General features: G+C 38.0%; 1 protein-coding gene across 3 annotated transcripts in view; it reads left to right on the forward strand.

Annotated features, from left to right (window-relative positions):
• The window catches only part of LOC108708176 (suppressor of tumorigenicity 7 protein homolog), an 84,623-nt gene that overhangs the window by 18,919 nt on the left and 40,671 nt on the right, over positions 1–25,033 (forward strand). For 2 of the 3 annotated variants that reach the window (XM_018246603.2, XM_018246606.2), the window contains 5 exons: positions 1,959–2,074; positions 3,539–3,617; positions 16,275–16,429; positions 17,302–17,399; positions 20,396–20,510. In XM_018246603.2, the coding sequence (XP_018102092.1) occupies positions 1,959–2,074; positions 3,539–3,617; positions 16,275–16,429; positions 17,302–17,399; positions 20,396–20,510 (563 nt within the window). Of the gene's footprint in view, positions 1–1,958; positions 2,075–3,538; positions 3,618–16,274; positions 16,430–17,301; positions 17,400–20,395; positions 20,511–20,683; positions 21,421–25,033 lie in introns of those variants that run through there. The other variant, XM_018246605.2, reaches the window with a different exon arrangement.

Here is a 25,033-nt window from a genome sequence, read left to right on the forward strand (position 1 = left end):
ATTTTAGGTGATTTTTTAGCTGGCTGATAAGCACCTGGAATTCAACATTTAGCCAAAGCGTAGTTTTCATTATATTAGAAAAGACACAATAACACAGATGGGATGTGAAATTCATCTTTATATGTTATGTATATAAGTGTTGATGAACATAAATAATTCCCAGCTGACACACTTGGAAGATGTTAGACATTGGAGAACAATGGGCAGTGGTGAAAAAGTTTTCCATGGCGAACTGATAACCATCACATACACGTGCAGGCGGGTAGTCAGAAGTAGAATTTTGCCGGTAGACATTTTGATGTTTTCACAACAGTACTTGAACTTTTTTTTCCATGATCAATGAGAATTAGTTGTCGCGTAGCTTGGGCTGGACGCAACTCCATCCATATGTAGTAAATATCCCCTGACTAATTTATATTATATTCTTTTGTTAATATTGACTCATATTCAAATAATGTTGAGGGGATGTAAGCTCAAAAATTTTGCCTAATGAAAGAAAATTTCATTCTAGCAACTTTCCAATATACATTAATCCAAATTTTCCATGGTTTTAAAGTTATTTGTCAGTGTAATTGAAACCAGACTTTGTCTGTCTCTTTCTGGTTCTGACATTTGTTATTATGTAGAAAATTTAAACTGCTTTAAAGGGTATACTCACTTTAAATGTAGACTGTGATATTCTGAGAGAGTTTTCAATTGGTCTTCATTTTAATTTTTTATTTATTTTTTGCTCCGTTATTTATGTTTAGCAACTCTCCAGTGTGGTATTTCAGCAGCTATCGGGTTTCTAGGTTCTTATTTACCCCAACAAACAGGCTGTGATGTAAATATAAATTATCTTTTTATATATATATAGAAAGATAATTAATAAAAAGTAACAATAATATTATAACTTCACAGATCAATAGTGTTTTTGGCTGCCAGGGTCAGTTACCTCATTTGAAAGCTGAATAGAGACAGAAAAGGAAAGCAAATCGTTTAAAAATTAAGACCAGTATCAAAGTTGCTCGGAAAAGGACTTAAAGATGAACAACCCCTTGACTTACAAATCTGTTTTCCACAATGCCTTGCATGTTTTTTCACAGGTGTGTTTACCAGCTCTCTTATTTAATTAGTCAAAATTAACAGAATAGCAAATGATAGGCAGATACTACTGTCAATAGTAATTGTTTACTGATAAACCACTGACTCTTTTTTAATATATGTGTATTCGATATCTTGTTCTTTTGTAACTTTTTTTTAAGGAGAAGGAAAGCTACAATCCAAGTGGAGTGGCAAATGTTAGGGCACCCCAAGGATTGTAATCACTTACCTGATACCCTGGGTCGGTGCTCCTGTTGGCAGAAAACTGCACCGCAGGGGCACTTGCGAGTGAGGATCCTCTTCCTCACTTTCTTCAAAATCCAGCGGGAACACGTGTACAGTAGAGCAAAAAGACTTGGTTAAAGTTTCTTTTTTAACTATACTACGCATGCATGTCCACATGAAGGAAGAGAGAACAAACTTATCAGTATAGGCAAGAATGAGACTCATGCATATATGCATTTTGTTTTCTCTGCCATCAAAGAAAACTCCCATATCCTGCTGAACCACCTCTGGTGTCTAAGCAATGAATTGATTGACATGCACTTGTCACTGTGCTCATGGGGCATTTTTGGGATCTGTGCACACTCCCCTGCTCTCCTAACCACATCACACACACTATGCCCAACTTAAATGTTCACTTGGTACAGCTAAACAATTCCAGATCAGCAAATTGGTGTGGCGGCCACCTTGTTTAATGTTGTAACATCATAATAGGCATGGACCACAGGTTTGCTTCTTCACACAGGTCCATCTTTACCAATCACCATTATCACAGAGTTAAGTTATGTATTTGAAATAATATATTAAGATATGCTGTATCAGCTAACTTTAATTTTTGTGATAACATATGTATGGTTTATGTTCTATTAAAGGTACACATGGGTCACTGGCAGAGAACCTCTAACTTACTATGATATGAACCTCTCCGCACAAGATCATCAAACCTTTTTTACATGTGACACTGACTCTTTACGGCCATCAGATGCTGGTACATGCTTTTTCTTCACTCTCTGTAAAGCTTTCTTTAACTACAATATGGGGCTGATTTAGTAAAACTCGTATTAATAGAATTTTGCTTGTTAAAACAAATCTCACCAAACTCCCATGTATTGAACTAATTTATCACAAATCTTTCTTGAAAAAATTGGAGCGGCAAATCATTTTGACAAAATCGAGCGTCAATTTGTATTGTGCGATTGATGCTTTGAAACTTTTTTTTTTTTATCAAATTTTTGCTGTGAAAACTCTACTTTTTATCTGACAAAAACCCAAATTTTTTAGAAACATCCAGTGCAGATCATGTCAAGAAACAACTTCAGAGACTTCTGCCATTGACTTCTACATGACTTTGGACAGGTTTAGATGGCGTATTTTTGTTTTTGAATTTTTAGCAGCTTTGAGGTATGATAAAACCTTAACCAGAAAAAAAATGTTGCGGCCATTACTGTAGTAGTACAGTTATGCAAATTATATAAATGTGTTTTGCAGAACTGTGGTCCTGAATTTTTTCCCAACCTTGTCTGCTTCGGTTCCCTTTGGCACTCTTTCTCACTGTTAAAACTTCATAGTTTTATATAAAATATGTATGACAATAATACAAATGTTCATGGTGCTGTCATTTGTCTTGTACATTTATGGTAAATCCACATAATGTCAAATAAATATCTCAGAACATTAGCATAGACCTGCAAAACACAAAATTTGTAGTTATGCCACATCGCATGTCATACTAATTTGAGGAAAAAAGGTATGAAATTACAAAATTGTTAAGGAGCAGTTTGTAGGTTTCTGCTTTTTTATTATTAGTTTTACATATTGGGCTTGTGCTGCAAAATCTGAAATTAAAAGTAAATCACATTTCAAATTTGGTTCTTTCTTGCGCATCAAAACAATCAGCAGTCCACTGGAGAACATTTTTGTTTTTCTTTGATCTTACTCCTCCCTCTAGTCCTGTAAACAGGTTTATACAATAATAAGCTCTGTATAAACAAACCTTAAATTTAATGGCAAAATTAGTGAAATGACAAAATTTTTCAAAATGCATTGAAGTCAAATGGGCATTTTTCTGTGAAACTAAAAATTCGCTCATCACTAACGGCCTCTACTGCGCGCACACACTAAAGATACAGGCATACTTATATAATAATAAAAAATGGCCATTTTCATAAGCTCTTGTCCTGTCTATTAGTGGTGGGAACATAACACTAATTCGTCTGTCACACCCACTATTGCACACAGAATAAAGAGACAGGCATACTTCATTAATATTACAGAATGGCTGCTTTCATAAATCAGAAGACAAGTGCAAACAAGCAATTTCATTTTCTAATAAGACTTAGTGCCTGGGGCTACACTAACTACATCTACTTTTTGTTGCATTTATTTTATGTATATTCATATTAGTGTGATATTTTTCACTTCCTTATACTGTATATTTTTGTGTGTCCCATAGTTATGCAGAAAGCTTGGCGTGAGAGAAGCCCTCAAGCAAGAATCAAAGCAGCATATCAGGCCCTGAATGTATACAACGAGTAAGGATATTTTCAGACATTGTTGCTATTTAAGCTGTAGTCCAGCACCGCCTTGTGACATGATTGCTTTTAATGAAATATACAAAGCAAAAATCAGCAGTGAGAATGAACGTCTGTGTATATGTTTGCACAAAACCTGTTGAGTGCTGTACTTCATTGAAATATATACTGTATATGCAGTCATGTGAAAAAATTTGGACACCCTAAGAAGGCCTGTCTGATTTTTAACATTCTTGGACATATGGATGTTTAATCTCTATTTTAACAATACTTGGAGAGTCAAGAAATATAACTAAACAATTAAAATCTTCTGTAAAATGTAATTTTACAAAAATGCAATTTCTGGCGAGGAATAAATCGGGACACCCCCACATTTATTTATGATTCAAATCACGCACAGGTGTATCATATCAGGTGCACATAATTAGAACATAATTACTCAGCATTTTGAAGGAGGTTTGTCTTATTTAAACCTCAGAGATTTATTTAATGTGCTCCTGACTGTTGAGGTGAGATCAAAAGACTTGTCTGAGACCTTCAGAAAGAAGATTGTAGCAGCTTATCAGTCTGGTAAGGGATTTAAAAAGCTCTCAAAAGAATTTGAAATCAGCCATTCCACTGTCCAAAAAATAGTCTACAAGTGGAGGACTTTCAAAACAACTACCAAGACACCAAAGTCTGGCATCAAAGCAAGTTCACCGCGAGAGCAGAATGCAAGTTGCTAAAAAAAAAAAAGTCACCGAAACCCCTAAAATGTCATCATGGGACTTACAGCAGGCTCTTGAGAGAACATAGACCAGGACTTTTGGAATAATATTATTTAGACAGATGGGTCTTAAATTTAATTATTTGGACACCAGAACAGAGCACATGTTTGTTGTAAGCCAAATACAGCATTCCAGGAAAAGTACCACATACCAAATGTGAAGCATGGAGGTGGAAGTGTCATGATTTGGGGATGCTTTGCTGCAGCAGGACCTGGCCAGCTCACCATCATAGAATCCACCATGAATTCTACTGTGTATCAGAGGGTGCTTGAGAAACATGTCAGACCATCTATAAGAAAATTAAAGCTGAAGCAGAACTGGACCCTGCAACATGACAATGACCCAAAACAAACCAGTAAATCTACCAAGGACTGGCTGAAAATGAAGAAATGGAGAGTCCTGGAGTGGCCGACGCAAAGCCCAGATTTTAATCCCTTTGAGATAATGTGGGATGACTTGAAACAGGCTGTACATGCAAGAAAACCCCTCAAACATCTCAAAACTGATGATTCTGCATTGAGTAGTGGGGAAAACATTCCTCAGGCCAATGTCAAAGACTGGTAGATGGCTACAAAAAGTGTCTCACTGCAATTATTTCAGCCAAAGGGGGTAACACTACCTATAAGAGGGTAGGGTGTCCTAACTTTTTCCTTTGTTAGAATACAAGTTTTTGTTGATATCTTTTGTTTAATGGGTAAATTTTTGTTGTTTACCTGCAGTTAAATCTAAATATATATATATATATATATATATATATATATATATATATATATATATATATATATATATATATATATATATATATATATATATATATATATATATATATATATAAAAAATCCTCAAAAAAGGAGCACTCATAGGTCTTATAAATAGAAAAATATTTAATGGGCACAAAACGTTGATATACAGGAGATGACAAGTGGGGGTGTGTCAGGCGATGGCTGTGTGACATGTCGCCAATTCATTAATGAGTGTCTGTACACCATTTTAAATGAACCAATCATCACCATCCAATTAGGTAGAGTATTCCCTACTATAAACCATATATATTACAGTCTATATATACAAGGTGTGTTAAAAAGAATAAACCATGTGTCCATAAAAACATTTAGATCAATAGTGCCAGTGAAAGCATTTAAACCGTGTCTAAAGTGAGACCACAACCCGCATAATGTGTCAGAAGAAAAGTATTACCGTTGAGGAACCTGTGCGTTCCTCATGACCACAGTATAAGAGCTGAAATGCCATTAAAGTTTGTTAGGTGTTTTATAGACAATATTAAATATCCCATAGTTTTACCGGTTTTAGGTTTACGTGATCATTGCCCGTCGTTAATGTGCTCAACTGTTGCTGTGTGTTAGTGCTACCCATTTGCTCAGTTGTCCAAGCATTGCTTTGCTCCAACACTCACCACAGTCCAAAATGATAATATTATATATATATATATATATATATATATATATATATATATATATATATATATATATATATATATATATATATACACATACATACATACATACATACATACATACATACATACATACATACATACATACATACATACATACATACATACATACATACATATAGTGTGATATTTTAAAAGGAAAATGCATGTTAGTTCCAGGGTTAAGGGCCCTGGATGAAGGATATTGCAGTTAAGAAACTGCATTGTTATTCTTCTTTAGGGCTATTCCACACGGGGAGATAGCCACGCGTTTGCGGTCGTGGCGACAAAGTGCCGCGCCAGTCGCCGCGACCGGCGCAGGCGACAGTTTTGTATGGGCGCCTATGTAAAAACGCCTGTGCTAACCACACGAGGCGATGCATTTTCAGGCGACTGTTGAAAAGCGCATCGCCTCGTGTGGTTAGCACAGGCGTTTTTACATAGGCGCCCATACAAAACTGTCGCCTGCGCCGGTCGCGGCGACTGGCGCGGCGCTTTGTCGCCGCGACCGCAAACGCGTGGCTATCTCCCCGTGTGGACTAGCCCTAAGGGTATCCAGGGCTGGAATAGAGGGAAGGATCTGGCCGGGCCTTCCATTCCACTCCAGACTGACCTGGGTGTGGTGTTAGCCACCTACCCATAAATGAATCAGGTGTCTAATTGCAGTGTGTGTGTGTGAGGGACTGAGGAGCCTGCTGTGAACTCAAGCTGAGAGTGACAAAGAGATGCCACTACAGATTTGCCTGTTTAAACTACAAGCCTGGAGCCATTGCTTTGCACACCAGACACTGAGGAAACTGAGCTGAATCAGTAAGTGCTGGACTGTGATAAGTTTTATTTGCTTTATTTCAACCTGCTGAAATCTTTTGTTTATACTGTATGTGTGAACGGCTTCAAATAAAGCAGCCCAGGCTGAATCGGACTGAATTAAGGCTCTGTGTATTGATTCTGTGCTACAAAAAGTGCCATGGTCATGATTTCTGCTACCTGAAATCTCACAATTGGTGGAGTTTGCACTGGCACAAAAACAGTTAAGCACAGAATCTTAAAGGTCCAGTAATATTGGACTGTGTCTGGAAAGGTTTCTCGCTACAACATGGAGAAGGTTTTGGAGCAGCTAATTGTTGCTAATGCAGCACAGCAGCAAGCCAATGCTGCCCAGCGAGAAACAAATTCTTATTTGCAACAAGCTGTTGTACAGATCAGTGAGGATCAGAAGCGTGCAAACAAGTTGCTGGCTGAACAGCTACAAGCCGAGAGGGAGTCTGCTGTTACACAGGTGTCGGCCTTGAGGGATTCCCTGGTGGCCCAGCAGGAGTTGGTGCAACAGCTCACACTGAGGGCCCAAGCTGTTCCGGTAGTATCCCAGCGTAATTTCAGTGGTACTATCAGAGCCAGTAATTTTCTACAAAAATGTACACCGCAAGATGATGTGGAAGCATTCTTACACACATTTGAACGTACAGCCCAAGTAGCAGTTGGCTCCATTCCTCTCGGGGAAACCCCAAAAGGAATATTTTGATCTACCAGCCGAGGAAGCCGAGGAGTATGAGAAGTTAAAGCTGGAAATTGTTACACGGCTGGGGGCTACCACGTCTGTAGGGGCCCAGCGGGTACAGAGTTGGATTTTGTTGCTGACGAGTTGCCCCAGTCTCAAATGCATGACTTAATATACCTGGCAAAAAAATGGCTGCAGCCGGACACCCTGACTGGTCCCCAAATTGTGGAAAGGGTTGTCATGGATCGTTTCCTGAGGTCCCTCCCGCTGCAAAAGTGGGTAATCATGCAGACCCCGGGTCAACTGACCACCTAGTGGAAATGGTGGATAGGTACCTGGCGGCTCAGGATGTGGCTGACCCTAAATCTTCCCAGCAACATTCACCCATTAAACCGAGATCTCCCATGGCACTCTGTAGGAACATTCCAAGAGAGAAGGTCAGTACTGGGGTCAAAGATTGTCAGGCCAAGTCAGGAGGGCCTCTACCTAATAAAAGACTTGGTCAAGAGGGTATTAAGTTATGGTTGCAGACTGTCCTCTTATAGATGAACCAATGCAGTGTAATTTTTCTGTCATGAATAGGAACCAATCATTATTTGCTTAAACGATTGCGAAGGAGTTAGTTCAGGTATTTAGCCGGGTAGGTATTCCCAAAGAGATCCTGACAGACCAGGGTAGGCCATTCATGTCTAGAGTGACTGAGTTATGTAAATTGTTCCAAATCTCACACCTCAGGTCCTCAGTATATCATCCACAGACAGATGGGCGTGTGGAATGATTTAATAAAACCCTTAAAGGCATGTTAAAGAAGGTAATAGATAAGGATTGGAGAAACTGGGATCAACTCTTGCCTTATCTGATGTTTGCCATTAGGGAGGTTCCCCAGTCATCTACAGGGTACTCTTTTCACTTACTTTACGGGAGACATCCCAGAGGGCTTTTAGATAAAGCCAAAGAGACATTGGAGGGAGAAGTGACACCTTATAAAAGTCTCATTGAACACATCTCCCAAATGCAGGATCAAATTGCAGCAGCGATGCCAATTGTTAAAGAACACTTGGTGCGGGCTCATGCCATGCAGCAACAGGTATGTAATCGGGGTTCTCGTGTACGTACTTATGCCCCTGGTGATAGGGTCATGGTGTTAGTCCCACGGCAGAAAGCAAATTCCTTGCAAAGTGGCAAGGCCCTTTTAAAGTAATGGAAAAAAATGGGGAAGTTAATTATAAAATTCATCAGCCAGGAAAAAGGAAGACTGTGCAAATCTACCATGTTAATTTATTGAAACCATGGAAAGACAGAGAGTCCCTAGCTGCTGAATCTGCTATAGTATATGCAAAAACATTCAGTAAACCACCCTTTAATTCCAAAGGTGAAGATTGCAGAGACCCTTTCGGGTGTTCAGAAACCAGAGGTAAAGGAATTTCTCATGAGAAATAGAGACGTTTTTTCAGAACTTCCAGGTCATACCTCTATTGTTGAACATGACATTGTCAAAAACCCTGGGGATCATGTAAAGCTGAAACCCTATAGAATATCAGAAGCTAGGCGAAAGGTAGTAGCAGAAGAAGTAAAAAAAATTGCTAGGTCTGGGTGTTATTGAAGAGTCTTGAAGTGATTGGTCTTCCCCTATTGTACTGGTTCCAAAACTAGATGGAAGTTAGAGGTTCTGCAATGATTTACATAAGCTCACAATATCCAAATCTGATACATACCCTATGCCACGTGTGGATGAGCTTATTGACAGGCTAGGTACTGCCTGTTACCTAACAACCCTAGATCTGACAAAAGGATATTGGCAGATCTCTCCTTCCCAAACTGCTAAAGAGAAAACAGCTTTTGTAACACCAGAGGGAGCATTCCAGTATAGAATGATACCTTTAGGATTACAAAATGCTCCTGCCACATTTCAAAGGGCAATGGACAAAAGTTTAAAACAGTGGGCGGCTGCATACCTGGATGATGTTATCATACACAGCCCTGATTGGGATTCACATTTGCTGAGGGTCCAGGCTGTGTTAGATGCTCTCCAGATGGCAGGTTTTACGGCCAACCCAAAATGTGCTATTGGGCCAGAAGAGGCTAAGTATCTCGGGTACATCATTGTTAGGGGGGTTATAAAACCCCAAGTTAATAAAACTGAGGCCATTCAAGCCTGGCCACGCCCTCTAAATAAAAAGTAGGTATGAGCTTTTTTGGGGGATTACAGGCTACTATAGGAAGTTTATCCCAAACTTTGCTACCCTTGCAGCATCTTTAACCGATTTGACAAAAGGGAAATAATCTGTAATGGTAAAGTGGACACCGGAGACAGAGAAGTCTTTTCAGGCTTTAAAGCATGCATTATGTTCCAAGCCAGTAATGTTTTAACCAGACTTTTCTAAAACTTTTAGTGTGCAAACAGATGCATCCGATGTAGGTCTAGGGGCAATTTTGTCTCAGGTTCATAATGGAGAGGAACGTCCGGTAGTCTACATTAGCCGAAAATTAAATGACCATGAGAGGAAGTACACAGTAGTTGAAAAAGAGTGTCTGGCTATAAAGTGGGCACTGGAGGCACTAAGGTATTGCCTCTTAGGAAGGGAATTTGAGCTAGTGACAGATCATGCACCACTGAGATGGATGTGTTATAAGAAGGAGACTAATAGGAGAACACATATGCCAGGAGTTCAGATGAGCAATGTTGATGGACTCTCCAGAATTCATTCCCTCTTTGATGCATCTATCCCAACAGTGGGGGTGGTGCAAGAAAGTAATGTACATAGTAAGGAGTTAATCAGGATATCTGGGAAAGTGCTTGATGGAATATATGTTTCTCCCATATTTTTGTCTGAAAAGTTTTGGTCATTAGCGTAAGGTGACTTTAAAGTATGGGACTTCACCAGTGTCTCGTCCTCTTGTAGATCACTCTACTAGTGATCTGGGGGGGGGGATATGTGATATGGTAAAAGGAAAATGCTTGTTAGTTCCGTGGTTAAGGGCCCTGGATGAAGGATATTGCCGTTAAGATACTGCATAGTTATTCTTATTTAGGGTATCCAGGGCTGGAATGGAGGGAAGGATCTGGGCGGGCCTTCCATTCCACTCCAGACTGACCTGGGTGTGATGTTAGCCACCTACCCATAAATGAATCGGGTGTCTAATTGCAGTGTGTGTGAGGGGCTGAGGAACCTGCTGTGAACTCAAGCTGAGAGTGACACAGAGATACCATTACAGATTGCCTGGAAACTATGCTAAATCAGTAAGTGCTGAACTGTGATCAGTTTTATTTGCTTTATTTCAACCTGCTGAAACCTTCTGTTTATGCTGTCTGTGTGAACGGCTTCAAATAAAGCAGCCCAGGCTGAATTGAACTGAGTTAAGGCTCTGTGTATTGATTCTTTGCTACAAAAATGATTCTTCCTACCTGAAATCTCACAATATATACAGTCATATGAAAAATTTTGGGAACCCCTCTCAGCCTGCATAATAATTTACTCCACTTCCAACAAAATAGATAACATGGGTATGTCTTTCATTTCCCAGGAACACCAGAGTACTGATGTGTTTTCTGAACAAAGATTTTTAATGAAGCAGTATTCAGCTGTATGGAATTAAATCAAATGTGAAAAACTGGCTGTGCAAAAATGTGGCTACCCTTGTAATTTTGTTAATTTGAATGCATGTAACTGCTCAATACTGATTAGTGGAAACACCAAATTGGTTGGATTAGCTTGTTAAGCCTTGAACTTCATAGGCAGGTGTGTCCAATCATGAGAAAAGGTATTTAGGGCTCTTACTCACTGGCGTTCTGACCTGCGCTCCCCTGCGTTCCGTTTTTTGGCGTTCAGCCGCAGGGGAGTGCAGGAATAGACGCATGTCATTATTTCAAATGGGGCTGTACTCACTCAGGCGCGTGTAACATAGTAACATAGTAACATGGTAAGTAAGGTTGAAAAAAGACACATGTCCATCGAGTTCAACCTTTTTTTTTTTTTTTTGTTTATTAACTACCTATCTGCCAGTTGATCCAGAGGAAGGCAAAAAAACCCATCTGAAGCCTCTCCAATTTGCCTTAGAGGGGGAAAAATTCCTTCCTGACTCCAAAATGGCAATCGGACTAGTCCCTGGATCAACTTGGACTATGAGCTATTTCCCATAACCCTGTATTCCCTTACTTGCTAAAAAGCCATCCAACCCCTTCTTAAAGCTATCTAATGTATCAGCCTGTACAACTGATTCAGGGAGAGAATTCCACATCTTCACAGCTCTCACTGTAAAAAACCCCTTCCGAATATTTAGGCGGAACCTCTTTTCTTCTAATCGGAATGGGTGACCTCGTGTCAGCTGGAAAGACCTACTGGTAAATAAAGCATTAGAGAGATTGTTATATGATCCCCTTATATATTTATACATAGTCATCATATCACCCCTTAAGCGCCTCTTCTCCAGCGTGAACATCCCCAATTTGGCCAGTCTTTCCTCATAGCTAAGATTTTCAATACCTTTTACCAGCTTAGTTGCCCTTCTCTGTACCCTCTCTAATACAATAATGTCCTGTTTGAGTGATGGAGACCAAAACTGTATGGCATATTCTAGATGGGGCCTTACAAGTGCTCTATACAGTGGAAGAATGACCCCCTCCTCCCGTGACTCTATGCCCCTTTTAATACAGCTCAAGACCTTATTTGCCCTCGATGCTGCTGACTGGCATTGCTTGCTACAGTCAAGTTTATCATCTACAAGGACTCCAAGGTCCTTTTCCATAATGGATTTGCCTAGTGCAGTCCCATTAAGGGTATAAGTGGCTTGGATATTTTTACATCCCAGGTGCATGACTTTACATTTATCAACATTGAATCTCATTTGCCACTTAGCTGCCCAGATTGCCAGTTTGTCAAGATCCTGTTGCAAGGATGCCACATCCTGGATGGAATTAATTGGGCTGGATAATTTTGTGTCATCTGCAAACACTGATACATTACTTACAACACCCTCCCCTAAGTCATTAATGAACAAGTTAAATAAAAGTGGGACCCAATACTGAGCCCTGGGGGACCCCACTAAGAACCTTACTCCAAGTAGAGAATGTCCCATTAACAACCACCCTCTGTACCCGATCCTGTAGCCAGTTTCCTATCCATGTGCAAACGACTTCATTAAGCCCAACAGACCTTAGTTTAGAAAGCAGTCGTTTGTGGGGCACAGTATCAAACGCTTTGGCAAAATCCAAATAGATCACATCTACTGCCCCCCCACTATCCAGAATCTTACTTACCACATCATAAAATGCAATCAAATTCGTCTGACATGACCTATCCTTCATAAAGCCATGCTGATTGTTGTTCATAATGGCATTCATTAGGACAACATTTTGAATGTGATCCCTTAACAAGCCTTCAAATAATTTGCCCACCACAGATGTCAAGCTTACTGGCCTATAATTGCCAGGCTGAGATCGTAATCCCTTTTTAAATATTGGAATAACATCAGCTTTTCTCCAATCCATAGGCACCATACCAGATGACAGTGAATCTGAGAAAATCAGAAATAAGGGCTGGTCTAAAACTGAACTAAGCTCTCTTAGAACCCGGGGGTGTATGCCATCAGGCCCTGGAGCCTTGTTTACATTAATTTGTATTAAAGCTTTTTGAATCATATCCTGAGTCAGCCACTGACTAGATTGAGCTGGACCATTCGTGCAGTTATTAAGTGAGCCTGTGAACCCAGACTCCTCTATTGTATACACTGAAGAAAAGAACTGATTTAACACATTTGCCTTATCTGTATCTGTTACAACCATACTGGTACCATTATTTAATGGAGCAACACTCTCAACCTGCATCTTTTTACTATTAATATATTTAAAAAACTTTTTAGGGTTAGTTTTCACCTCCACCGCAATTAACTCTTCATTTCTTTTCTTAGCCTTCCGGATTGCTGATTTACAACATTTATTACAGTGTTTATATTCATTAAATGCAGCTTCTGTCCCTACAGATTTGTAGTTTTTAAATGCCTTTCTCTTCTTTCCCATTAACATCTTTACCTCTGTATTAAGCCACACAGGATGATTCTTAGAGCTTCTACGTTTAGTCCTTAAGGGAATAAATTGAGAACAGTAATGATTTAATATCATTTTAAAGGACAACCATTTCTGTTCTGTGTTTTTAGCTGAAAACCTAATGCCCCAATCAATGCTCTGTAGGGCAGCCCTCAAGGCACTAAAATTAGCTTTAGCAAAATTCATGGTTTTTGTTGCCCCAGTATATTTTTGTTTTTTGCACCAGACATTAAAAGATATAACATTATGGTCACTATTACCCAGGGGTTCAATGACTTGCACATTTGCTATAAGTTCTGGGTCATTTGAGATCACTAAATCAAGAATAGCATTTTTTCTGGTAGGCTCCTCAACAACCTGTGCTAAAAAATTGTTGGGCAATAAGTTTATAAACTTGTTCCCATTAACTGATCTAGCAGTACCGTTGCTCCAGTCAATATCTGGGTAATTGAAATCCCCCATTATCATTACTTTACCTAAACTAGCAGCCTTTTCTATTTGCATTAGGAGCTTTGTCTCTTCCTCCTCACTTACATTACGGGGTCTATAGCATACTCCTACAATTAATTTGCTGGATTCTTTACAATTGGTGAAGAACTCCACCCATACGACTTCTGGCCCCTCATTTTCTAACACAACCTCCTCCTTTATATGAGCTTTTAAATCCTGCCTAACATACAGACATACCCCTCCTCCTTTTCTATTGCCTCTGTCCCTCCGAAACAAAGTATAGCCACTGATATTTACTGCCCAGTCATGCGACTCATTCAGCCATGTTTCGGCCACACCAATCACATCATATTTTCCTTCCATCACCAGCAGCTCCAGCTCTCCCATTTTACCAGTCAGACTTCTTGCATTTGTAAACATACATTTAATACTGGCACCATATTGAACATATGACATGTGTAGGCGCCGAACGCAGGAAAAATGCAGCATGTTGCGTCTCAACCTGCGTTCGGCGCCTACACGCGCCTGAGTGAGTACAGCCCCATTTGAAATAATGACATGCGTCTATTCCTGCGCTCCCCTGCGGCTGAACGCCAAAAAACGGAACGCAGGGGAGCGCAGGTCAGAACGCCAGTGAGTAAGAGCCCTTAAGGTGGCCAATTTCAAGTTGTGCCTCTGTTTGACTCTCCTCTGAAGAGTGACGGCATGGGATCCTCAAAGCAACTCTCAACAGATCTGAAAACAAAGATTGTTCAGTATCATGGGGAAGGCTACAAAAAGGCCACAGGCACAGTTGCTGTAAAACCAAGAAAAATACAGGAGAGGCATATGCGGAGGATTGTGTGGATGGTTACAGACAAACACAAAGACCTCCTGCAAGAACATCTTGCTGCAGATGGTGTATCTGTACATCGTTCTACAATTCAGCACAATTTGCACAAAGAATATCTGTATGGCAGGGTGATGAGAAAAAAACCCCTTTCTACACTCCCACCACAAACAGTCGCTTGTTATATGCAAAAGCTCATTTAGAAAAGCCACAGTCATTTTGGCGCAAAGTGCTTTGAACTGATGAGACAAAAATTTAGTTATTTGGTCATAACAAAAAGCGCTTTGCATGGTGGAAGAAGAACACAGCATTCCAAGAAAAACACCTGCAACCTACTGTCAAATTTGGTGGAGGTTCCATCATGCTGTGTGGCTAGTTCAGGGACTGGGGCCCTTGTTAAAGTCGAGGGTAGGATGAATTCAATGCAAAATCAACAAATTCTTCAGGATTATGTTCAAGCATCAGTCACAAAGTTGAAGTTACGCAGGGGTTGGATATTCCAACAAGACCATTGTAAATCTACAAAGGCATTTATGCAGAGGGAGATGTACAATATTCTGGAATGGCCGTCACAGTCCCCCGACTTTAATATCATCGAAAATCGATGGGGTGATTTGAAGCAGGCTGTCCATGCTCGGCAGCCATCAAATTTAACTGAACTGGAGAGATTTTGTATGGACGAATGGTCAAAAATACCACCATCCAGAATCCAGACAATCTTCAAAGCCTATAGGAGGCGTCTAGAGGCTGTTACATTTGCAAAAAGAGGCTCCACTAAGTATTGATGTAATATCTCTGGTGCATAAATGTATGCACCTTTCTAATTTTGTTATGATACATATTGCATATTTTCTGTTAATCCAATAAACTTTGTCACTGCTGAAATACTACTGTTTCCATAAGGCATTTTATATATTAAAAGGAAGTTGCTAATTTTAAAGCTCCATCAATGATAAACAAAACTCCAAAGAATATATATATATATATATATATATATATATATATATATATATATATATATATATATATATATATATATATATATATATATATATATATATATATATATATATATATATATATATAACAAACAAGGGAGCTCACCACTAGTTTTAAAAACCATTAGGCGGGGGTGCAATGAGGCTGTGACCACAAAATACATATAGACAATTACAAGAGTCTTCAGCACTCAACCCAATGGGTTGAGTGCTGAGGACTCTTGTAATTGTGTGTGTGTATATATATCTCTATATATATCTCTATATATCTCTATATATATATATATATATATATATATATATATATATATATATATATATATATATCTCTATATATATATATCTATATATATCTATATATATATCTATATCTATATATATCTCTATATATATCTCTATATATATCTCTATATATATCTCTATATCTCTATATATATATCTATATATATATATCTCTATGTATATATATATATATATATATTTATTATGGGTTAGAATTGTGTTTCCATGCTTTACCTGATTTTTTTTTTATTTTGGCACATGAATCTGAACATATGTTATGAATTCTGGACCAAATCAAACTGTTTTTGCTGCTATTCTGTCTTGTTTATCGCAACAGCTGTGCTACAGCATATATTCTCTTGGCTGAAGAAGAAGCAACTACAATATCAGATGCAGAAAATTTTTTTCAGCAGGCCCTGAAAGCTGGAGAATCGGCCTATAGAAAGTCTCAACAGCAACAGCATTTGAGTACCCAGCATGAAGCTCAACACAGTAAGTGGCTCTTGCCATGTAAGAACTTTACTCATAATAGATAATAAACACCATACATTGTTTAATTTACAACTTTCTGAAAAGATAAAGTACTTGTCAGCATCGGGATATCAGTTTCTATTAATATTTAGAACTTTTGCAAAGTTTTAAACATTGATATTTTACCAACGCTATAATATACACAGTTTATGTAGAAGCTTTCCTTTCTAAGAATGGTGACATACTTCTGTTAAGCAAATAATGCTTTTGTGTTTTTTATTAAAATTTTTTATCAATCTAGGCCTAAAGGGTAATTTCACAAAAATCTTAAGAAGTGTAACTATGCAGAGTGGGGTCGAGATTTGCTTGAAAATGCCTACTATTGCTTTACTTGGCAGTACAGATACATGGAGCTGTGGAAGAGAGCAGATCCACTTCCTACAAAATGCAGGCCTTACATAGAATCTACTTTGGCAAGACAATGACTATAAAGACTAAACCAGTAAAAAAGCCATTGAAAGTTGATACAAATCCATTTGCACCAAACAAATTCACATCAAGTATTTTTTGTCACGTGTTTATCCCCCCCCCCCCGTATTTGACAAATGTGTTTTTAAAATATTGATGTCTCTTCTAAAGGGGGAAATGAAACAAAAACACATAATAAAATAATATATAATTCTACATAACATTCTAGTATAAATTAACTTAAAACCATTAATAATGCTTAATTATTTGTAAATATGATTGCAGTTAAAAGCAGTACAGCTGTTTGTTCCTTTCTGCACTGCTAGTTCTGTAAGTTTAGAGTGAAGAGAATAGAAAAAGATAGTCAAATACTATTTTTAATTCCAATTACATCTGGAAATAACTATTATTTTTTTTTTTTTAAGGAAGAGACACAAATGTGCTGATATATGCAAAGAGAAGACTGGCAATATGTGCAAGAAGATTAGGAAGAGTGAAGGAAGCTGTAAAAATAATGAGAGATGTAAGTAGGTTGAGATTTATGAATGAATAATCTGATGTGAAATTTTTTTTAACAAAAAAATGTATAAAAAAACTTAACTAGTGATGAGCGAAATTGTTCTACAAGTTTCACCACGGAAATGATGTCCATAGACGCCAATGGGTGAAAAAATTGTTGCGAGTCAAAAAAAAAAAAAGTCACCTATAGGCTTCAATGCATTTTGGCACATTTTCAGCAAAACGGGTCAGATTCGTCCATCCCTAGTGTTAACATAAAGAGGAACATTTAAACAGTTTGTTTCTGTTGGTCTTGGGGCTGGTATATGACACCATAATTGTAAATCTATTGGTTGGTTTCAATTGATTTTAGCATTACTGTCTCACATATACATTTAGCAAATTTGTATCATGAGGTAGTACTTGTATTTATTATAGCATAGGTTAAATTCTAATGAATTGCCTATATAAACCATATCAATCCTATTGGGTTTATTTAATGTTTGAATGTTTCTTATTAGATTTGGGGTATGGTGAGCCAAATTATAAAAATAAAAAACTAAATTCCAAGCATTCCAGATAATAGATCCCATACCTGTAGTGCATGCAACAAATGTTGTATTACCATTACACAAGATGCCAAAACAGTTACTGAATGAAAAACCACATATTTCATGTAAGTTAAGAATTAAAGAAATCTGCTGTTCCTGTTTTATGCATGCAAACGTTCAGTGGCTAGGCCCAGAGCAAGCTATTTGATGATAAATGTGTGTCTGTATATATGTACATGCACACGCACACGATTATATAGTATCTGTCAGGGCTTTTATTCAAACCAAGGGAATGCTTATTAATGTTATGTTTGGAAATAATAAGCAGCTTCCAGCTCTTGTAAAGCATGGGCTTGTTCCTCTTTTCTCATGACACATATTCCCTATTCTCTGCCATTCAGTACATTTGACTAACGTTAAGATTATGTTCACCATAATCAAGGTAATGTGTATTTAAAATCAGTAATAACATAAAACAGTCTTTCTGTCTTAAAACAAATGTCCTTAAGTATAAACAGTATCATTCAGACCAGTGTTGCAAAACCATTTGCTGCCGAGTAAAAGTATGGCAATTCATCAAATATAAAGATTTTGTAGCATTTTCTACCTCAGTCTCAGACCTCTGTCTTGTTACTCATAATCCAGAGGATACATCAGAGATCACAATGTCCCATACTGCTTAATTTGCAAGTAGAGACTCCATAGTCATGGCACCCATACTGCTTAGTTTGCAATTAGAGACACTACAGCTATGAAACAAGGTGAGAACCTTCTGACAGCAGCTCAGTGCTCCTGGCTAAGATCCTCCAACTTTAGCAAAGGAGCACATTGTTGCTGTGTTGAGCTGAAAAGTGCTTGTATATTGTAAATATTGCACAAGCCAAAGTTTACACATATCTTTATATATGAAAGATATCGGGAGGCAATTTGTTTGACTACTTTATTTAGGAAATGCCTTTTCAGGTACTGGCAGGAGCACTTCCTTGTGTTAACATAAATCCTAAATGTGGCACTAAATTTTACGCAGGAACATTGACTTGGCCTTGGAAGGTGGCGATAATGATCAGGGTGTCAGACTCAAAATAGTTTATAAATAGGCTGCTGTTATATATACTATAGATATTACTAACACTATGCTATAACATAAAGAATTTTTGTAACAGTTTCCCCTTAAATGGGTTGTTCACCATCCAAAACATTTTTTTTTTCTTCAGTTGAGCTGTTTTCAGATTGATCACCAAAAATAGACTTTTTTCAATTGCTTTCCATCTTTTATTTTTTACAGTTTTTCCCAAATTAAAGCTTAATGTTCTTTTCTCTAGTGTTTCAGTCTGACAGCTCATTAATTCAGGTGCAGAATAGTGATATGCGGGTCAAGAAAAATTAACCCACACCCACCTTGCCTCTCTTTTTATAGACCCATGCCTCCCAAGGATGATGTCACAAAAGGGGTGGGGCAGGCGCATGCCTATAAAACGGCAAGCCAGCAGCAGGTCGACCCAAGCCCACCTGACTTGCAGATGCTGCGGGTATAGGGCCGGCCTGCACATCACTAGTGCAGAATCTAAACAATTATAATTTGATACATTTAGTTGCTACATTAGTTGATACATTCCTCAGCAGTATCTTTGGAATATTAGCAGCTATTGTATCAATTCTAACAGCTACCTTTAATGAAACTCTGGGATTCAGCTCAGCAGGGACAAAGATAAAAAATGTATCAACTAAATGTATCAATTTAGAAAATACCTGCTTTAGAAAAAAAAAGGGAAAAAATTTAATTCAAACTTCAATATCAGAAAAACAGTCACAAGTAGAAAATAAAAAGTAATTGGAAAAAGTATTTTTTTCTAGTTAACTATCTGAAAAAAGAACAGAACTGAAAAAAGTTTTGAAGGTGAACAACCCCATTAAGACCCTAATAAAAAAGCGTGATGTAGCTGTAAGAGAAAAAGCAATGCTCCGTGTTGTACAATTTATGTGTTATACTTAAGACCCATGACTGATCATTGTTTGAAAAAATAATATATAGATTATATGGTTAAATTCACTGGGGTAGTACAGTTTTCTTCTTGCACAAAGACCTCTAATTCGCTCCAACTTACTTGAATGCACTGCAGAATTTGAATAAGTGAGTGTGAATGAGAAATTAATTATATATTTATTTTAACTAGGGATGCAACGAATCCACTATTTTGTATTCGGCCTAACCACCAAATCTTTCGCAAAAGATTTGCCAGAATACCGAACCGAATCCTAATTTTCATATGCAAATTAGGAGTGGGAAGGGGAAAACATTTTTTTACTTCCCTGTTTTCTGAAAAAAAGTCACGCGATTTCCTTCCCTGCCCCTAATGTCCATATGCAAATTAGGATTTGAATTCAGTTCGGCCAGAAAAAGGCTGAATCCCGATCCGAATCCTGGATTCGGTGCATCCCTAATTTTAACAAATGATGTATTTACTTCCAGTTAATGAAAGAGTTTCCTCTTCTGAGCATGGTGAAGATCCATGAAAACCTTCTAGAAGCTTTGCTAGAATTGCAGGCGTATGCGGATGTCCAGGCAGTGCTCGCTAAATATGATGGTAAGTTGTCCATATACATGTATAGATAGCAACAACATCTTGTATATACAAATATTTGTATATTGTCAGAATTTCTTTTCAGCAGAATGTTAGAAGAATTATTCATTTTGCTTTAAAATGTCTTCCATATTTGTTTGCAACTGTTTAGAATGGTTGTTGCTCTGTTTTAGCAGGTTGGAGTGAAGTAAACAAGAAAAACGAATTCTGTGTATGTGTATACTCAAAAGTATCAACTTGCATGATAAAAATTTACAAGAACACAGCACTAAACTCCGCAGGACCTCTCAAAATTATTTGTTTCAAACTAATCTTTTTGTTTGATCAAAAACTAGGATCTTCTATTTTCTGTTTGTTTTCTTGTGTATTTTGCAAGCTACTTTCTGCCAAAGTTTACTACATTGGTACCAATTTTTACCCATGTTTTACTCGCAGCTTACATGCCACATTTTTTAAGATAATGGACTGTAAATCTTGTAATTCTGTGCCACTTTTTAAGTAAACTTTCAAACTTGTGGTTGGAATAGACCTAGAAGCAGGGATGTATATAGAAGCTGATGCATATAGTAGTGCACTTTAAAAGTTAATTTTAATCTAGATGAGTATAAAATGAGAATAAGCGTATTAGAAGCCATTGAGGAATTTTATGACCCTATAAAGGCACTAGACCTAAAGGTCACTTTTAGTATCTTCATATTTTACAACAAAGGTGCAATATTTTTATAAGATATATTTTATTTAAGCTTATGGTATGCGACATCAATAAGCAGTTCAAGACCCTTGTGTTTTATGTGATGATTACAAACAAAACCATTGCCTCTGCCAAACTGTAAAACTTAGCTCTGTTGTTGATTGTTGGCCATTCTTCTAAATAACTATGGGGGGGTTGTGGATGCACACCTGAGGCCAATTTCAAAAAGTTTAAAGCCCTGTCTAAGTAATTCAAGTAAATATGCAAGTGCATGTAATTTTGAAACAGGGTTTTTTTGTTACAAAGTTATGATCATAATATTGATAAGCCACCATACCACGTCAAGGTAAAACCCCACATGGTGGTCCCTAACTTATTTATCTTTAGTCATAGTAGAAAAGGAATATTACCTCTCTGTGTAGTAACAATTCTTTATGTAAACATCTCCTGTGCTTTGGTTTCAAACTCTGTGCTAAATCCTCCCCCGCCAACTGCTGAGCGGCTTTTAAGAGGGAGAGACTGCCTTAACCAACGCCCATTTTAGAAAAGTAGAAGTCATGTGTTGTAATTAAAAACAAAGTAGAGTGATATGTGCAGTTGCACAATAGTGTGTATACATGTGTAAGTGAAATGTGGAGGTGTGTATGGTAGTGATAAGGGAAAGTGTATGTGTATTTGGGAGTATGTATGTAAGTAAGCATAGAATGAAAGAGTGTAAAGGAGAACTAAATGAATGACACAATAAGTGTGTGTGTACATAGAGAAGTGTCTAATGGAACGTTGGTTTTTTCACGGCTAGATCCTCCCATGCCGCTAGCATTTATGGCTTTTAAGAGAGAGCGATTGCACAAACCAAGGCACAACAAGTGAGGGGGACCACCAAAAGTATAAAGGGGTGGGTATGAGGGTGCAATAACCACATGAGCTTAGCCAAAGCTTCCGGCAAATACATAACTATGGGGGGGTTGTGGATGCACACCTGAGGCCAATTTCAAAAAGTTTAAAGCCCTGTCTAAGTAATTCAAGTAAATATGCAAGTGCATGTAATTTTGAAACAGGGTTTTTTTTGTTACAAAGTTATGATCATAATATTGATAAGCCACCATACCACGTCAAGGTAAAACCCCACATGGTGGTCCCTAACTTATTTATCTTTAGTCATAGTAGAAAAGGAATATTACCTCTCTGTGTAGTAACAATTCTTTATGTAAACATCTCCTGTTTACTTCTACTTTTCTAAGATGGGCGTTGGTTAAGGCAGTCTCTCCCTCTTAAAAGCCGCTTAGCAGTTGGCGGGGGAGGATTTAGCACAGAGTTTGAAACCAAAGCACTGGAGATGTTTACATAAAGAATTGTTACTACACAGAGAGGTAATGTTCCTTTTTTACTATGACTAAAGATAAATAAGTTAGGGACCACCATGTGGGGTTTTACCTTGTTGTGGTATGGTGGCTTATCAATATTATGATCATAACTTTGTAACAAAAAAACCCTGTTTCAAAATTACATGCACTTGCATATTTACTTGAATCATTTAGACAGGGCTTTAAACTTTTTGAAATTGGCCTTAGGTGTGCATCCACAATCTCCCCTAGTCTTGTATTTGCCAGGAGCTTTGGCTAAGCTCATGTGGTTATTGCACCCTCATACCCGCCCCTTTTTACTTTTGGTGGTCCCCCTCACTTGTTGTGCCTTGGTTTGTGCAATCTGTCTCCCTTAAAAGCCATAGATGATAGCGGCATGGGAGGATCTAGCCGTGAAAAAACCAATGTCCCATTAGACACTTCTCTATGTACACACACACTTATTGTGTCATTCATTTATTTCTCTTCTACACCCTTTCATTCTATGCTTACTTTCATACATACTCCCAAATACACATACACTTTCCCTTACCACTAACATACACACCTTCACATTTCACTTACACATGTATACACACTATTGTGCAACTGCACATATCACTCTACTTTGTTTTTAATTACAACACCTGACTTCTACTTTTCTAAAATGGGCGTTGGTTAAGGCAGTCTCTCCCTCTTAAAAAGCCGCTTAGCAGTTGGCGGGGAAGGATTTAGCACAGAGTTTGAAACCAAAGCACCGGAGATGTTTACATAAAGAATTGTTACTACACAGAGAGGTAATGTTCTTTTTTTACTATGACTAAAGATAAATAAGTTAGGGACCACCATGTGGGGTTTTACCTTGACGTGGTATGGTGGCTTATCAATATTATGATCATAACTTTGTAACAAAAAAACCCTGTTTCAAAATTACATGCACTTGCATATTTACTTGAATCATTTAGACAGGGCTTTAAACTTTTTGAAATTGGCCTTAGGTGTGCATCCACAATCTCCCCTAGTCTTGTATTTGCCAGGAGCTTTGGCTAAGCTCATGTGGTTATTGCACCCTCATACCCGCCCCTTTTTACTTTTGGTGGTCCCCCTCACTTGTTGTGCCTTGGTTTGTGCAATCTGTCTCCCTTAAAAGCCATAGATGCTAGTGGCATGGGAGGATCTAGCCGTGAAAAAACCAACGTCCCATTAGACACTTCTCTATGTACACACACACTTATTGTGTCATTAATTTATTTCTCTTCTACACCCTTTCATTCTATGCTTACTTTCATACATACTCCCAAATACACATACACTTTCCCTTACCACTACCATGCACACCTTCACATTTCACTTACACATGTATACACACTATTGTGCAACTGCACATATCACTCTACTTTGTTTTTAATTACAACACCTATCTTCTACTTTTCTAAAATGGGCGTTGGTTAAGGCAGTCTCTCTCTCTTAAAAGCCGCTTAGCAGTTGGCGGGGGAGGATTTAGCACAGAGTTTGAAACCAAAGCACTGGAGATGTTTACATAAAGAATTGTTACTACACAGAGAGGTAATGTTCCTTTTTTACTATGACTAAAGATAAATAAGTTAGGGACCACCATGTGGGGTTTTACCTTGACGTGGTATGGTGGCTTATCAATATTATGATCATAACTTTGTAACAAAAAAACCCTGTTTCAAAATTACATGCACTTGCATATTTACTTGAATCATTTAGACAGGGCTTTAAACTTTTTACAATTGGCCTTAGGTGTGCATCCACAATCTCCCCTAGTCTCCCATTCTTCTAAATATCCTTTGGTGTCTAGTCATAGTCATATCAAGGTTTTGATACTGATATTTCCATTTACTGGCCAAGCCCTATAGACTCAAGCCATCCTACTGGTTAGAGTAGATTCCAACTGCAGACCAGTTTTGCCCTTTATTGGAGATCTTCATGGCCTCTTCAATCCCAATGTACCTTATGTGGAACCAATTCCCTAGTTGGGTGTTGTGATCAGAAAATTCTACATTACACTGAAAGTGCTCCAGCAACTGTAAAATTGGTCTGAAATATGTATATGTTGTAATTTTAGTGGTGATTTTCCAAAGGGTAAGAGCCACATCAACTCTCTCTCTTATTCTGACGTTTATGTTTTTTCTCAAAGTCCTACAAAATTAAACTATAGCTACTATTAGCTGGCTGTTCAGACCTTTCTTTATGATAACCTGATAAAAACTATGGCTTACTGGGCAATTTTGGGGTATTTGCGGTGGACTAAATTTAGGTACCAAAACACCCTAAATCATTGGTCCCCAACATTTTTTGCGCCACGGGCCAGTTTAAAGCAAGACAATTTTTCCAAGGACCAGGTTGTACATTTTAGGCTTACCAAAAAAAACACTGTTCAAACATTATTTTGTTCCTTGTCCGATCAATAGAAAGTTTCTTGGGCTTTGCGCTGCTGTTGTCTTGTGATGGTGCATCAGGGAGCT

This window comes from Xenopus laevis, chromosome 2L (genome assembly GCF_017654675.1).
Source record: "Xenopus laevis strain J_2021 chromosome 2L, Xenopus_laevis_v10.1, whole genome shotgun sequence".
Taxonomy (NCBI): Eukaryota; Metazoa; Chordata; class Amphibia; order Anura; family Pipidae; genus Xenopus; species Xenopus laevis.